The sequence below is a fragment of the Volvox carteri genome, assembly GCF_000143455.1.
Source record: "Volvox carteri f. nagariensis unplaced genomic scaffold VOLCAscaffold_14, whole genome shotgun sequence".
Lineage (NCBI taxonomy): Eukaryota > Viridiplantae > Chlorophyta > Chlorophyceae > Chlamydomonadales > Volvocaceae > Volvox > Volvox carteri.
Window position 1 is genome coordinate 633,398 of NW_003307557.1, and position 874 is coordinate 634,271.

The 874-nt window shown below is 57.8% G+C and overlaps 1 protein-coding gene across 1 annotated transcript in view; it reads right to left on the reverse strand.

The window, feature by feature from the left end:
* The window catches only part of VOLCADRAFT_89774 (uncharacterized protein), a gene marked incomplete at both ends in the record, with an annotated part of 23,358 nt that overhangs the window by 2,823 nt on the left and 19,661 nt on the right, over positions 1-874 (reverse strand). The window contains 2 exons of the mRNA XM_002949442.1: positions 67-279; positions 619-852. Of these exons, the coding sequence (XP_002949488.1) occupies positions 67-279; positions 619-852 (447 nt within the window). The remainder of the gene's footprint in view (positions 1-66; positions 280-618; positions 853-874) is intronic.

Below are 874 nucleotides of genomic sequence, written 5' to 3' on the forward strand. Positions count from 1 at the left end.
CCTTCCCGGAACTGAGTGTCAGGCGCCCCCCCCACACACCCCAACACCCTTCACTGGCATTCTTACCTGGATGAACCAGTCCGCCTTCAGTAGCTTGTCCGGTGTAAGCGCCAGCGCAGATGCCATGGCTTCCAGGAGGCTGTGCAGGTCCTCATAGCTGTCGAAGTTCTCATCCTTGCAGCACTCACCGAGCACAACCAGCTCCCTGAACATCGTGGAGCTGAACGACGGGATGGCAATGATCTCTTCCAACAGCTCCCCAGACTCCGTGGTGGCCGCCTGAGCAGGGAAGAGCAGGCGGCAACAGGTAGTGAGTTGTTGTGTGTAGGGCAGCAGTACAAGTTAGCATCCTTTAGCCTAGCACAGTCCAGTCTCCTGAGTCCCAGAAACCCTTCTGATTCTGTGTTGCAGCAACACCCTGCATGCCTTGAGAACCGACACCCAGGTGAGCGCCTCAAACACCCACTTCTCCAGGTGTGCACCTGAACACAACAACTGCATGCATTGGCCCTCTGTGTGTTCGTCCACCAAGCCTCTAGGGCCTCCTGGTTGGTGAACATGCGCTACTCAGAAGGTATCCTTGATGTACATGGGCATGTGTTGGCTTTACACTCGTACCTGCAGCACCTGAGCGAACAGCAGGTTATCCAGGTATAGCCTGCCGTTACGCTCGGTGGTGAAGCTGGACAGCAGTGCCTCAAACGCCGGCGGGAGCTTGGCACGCTCCACTCCAGCCATCGGGTCCAGCAGCTCACGCAGGAGCAGCACCTGTGAAGTAGGCTGGCCCAGCACTGGCACCACCATGCGTGGGTCTGTCGGCACTTGCAGCGCCATGCGCAGGTCTATCAGCACCTGAATAGGAATCACATGCAGC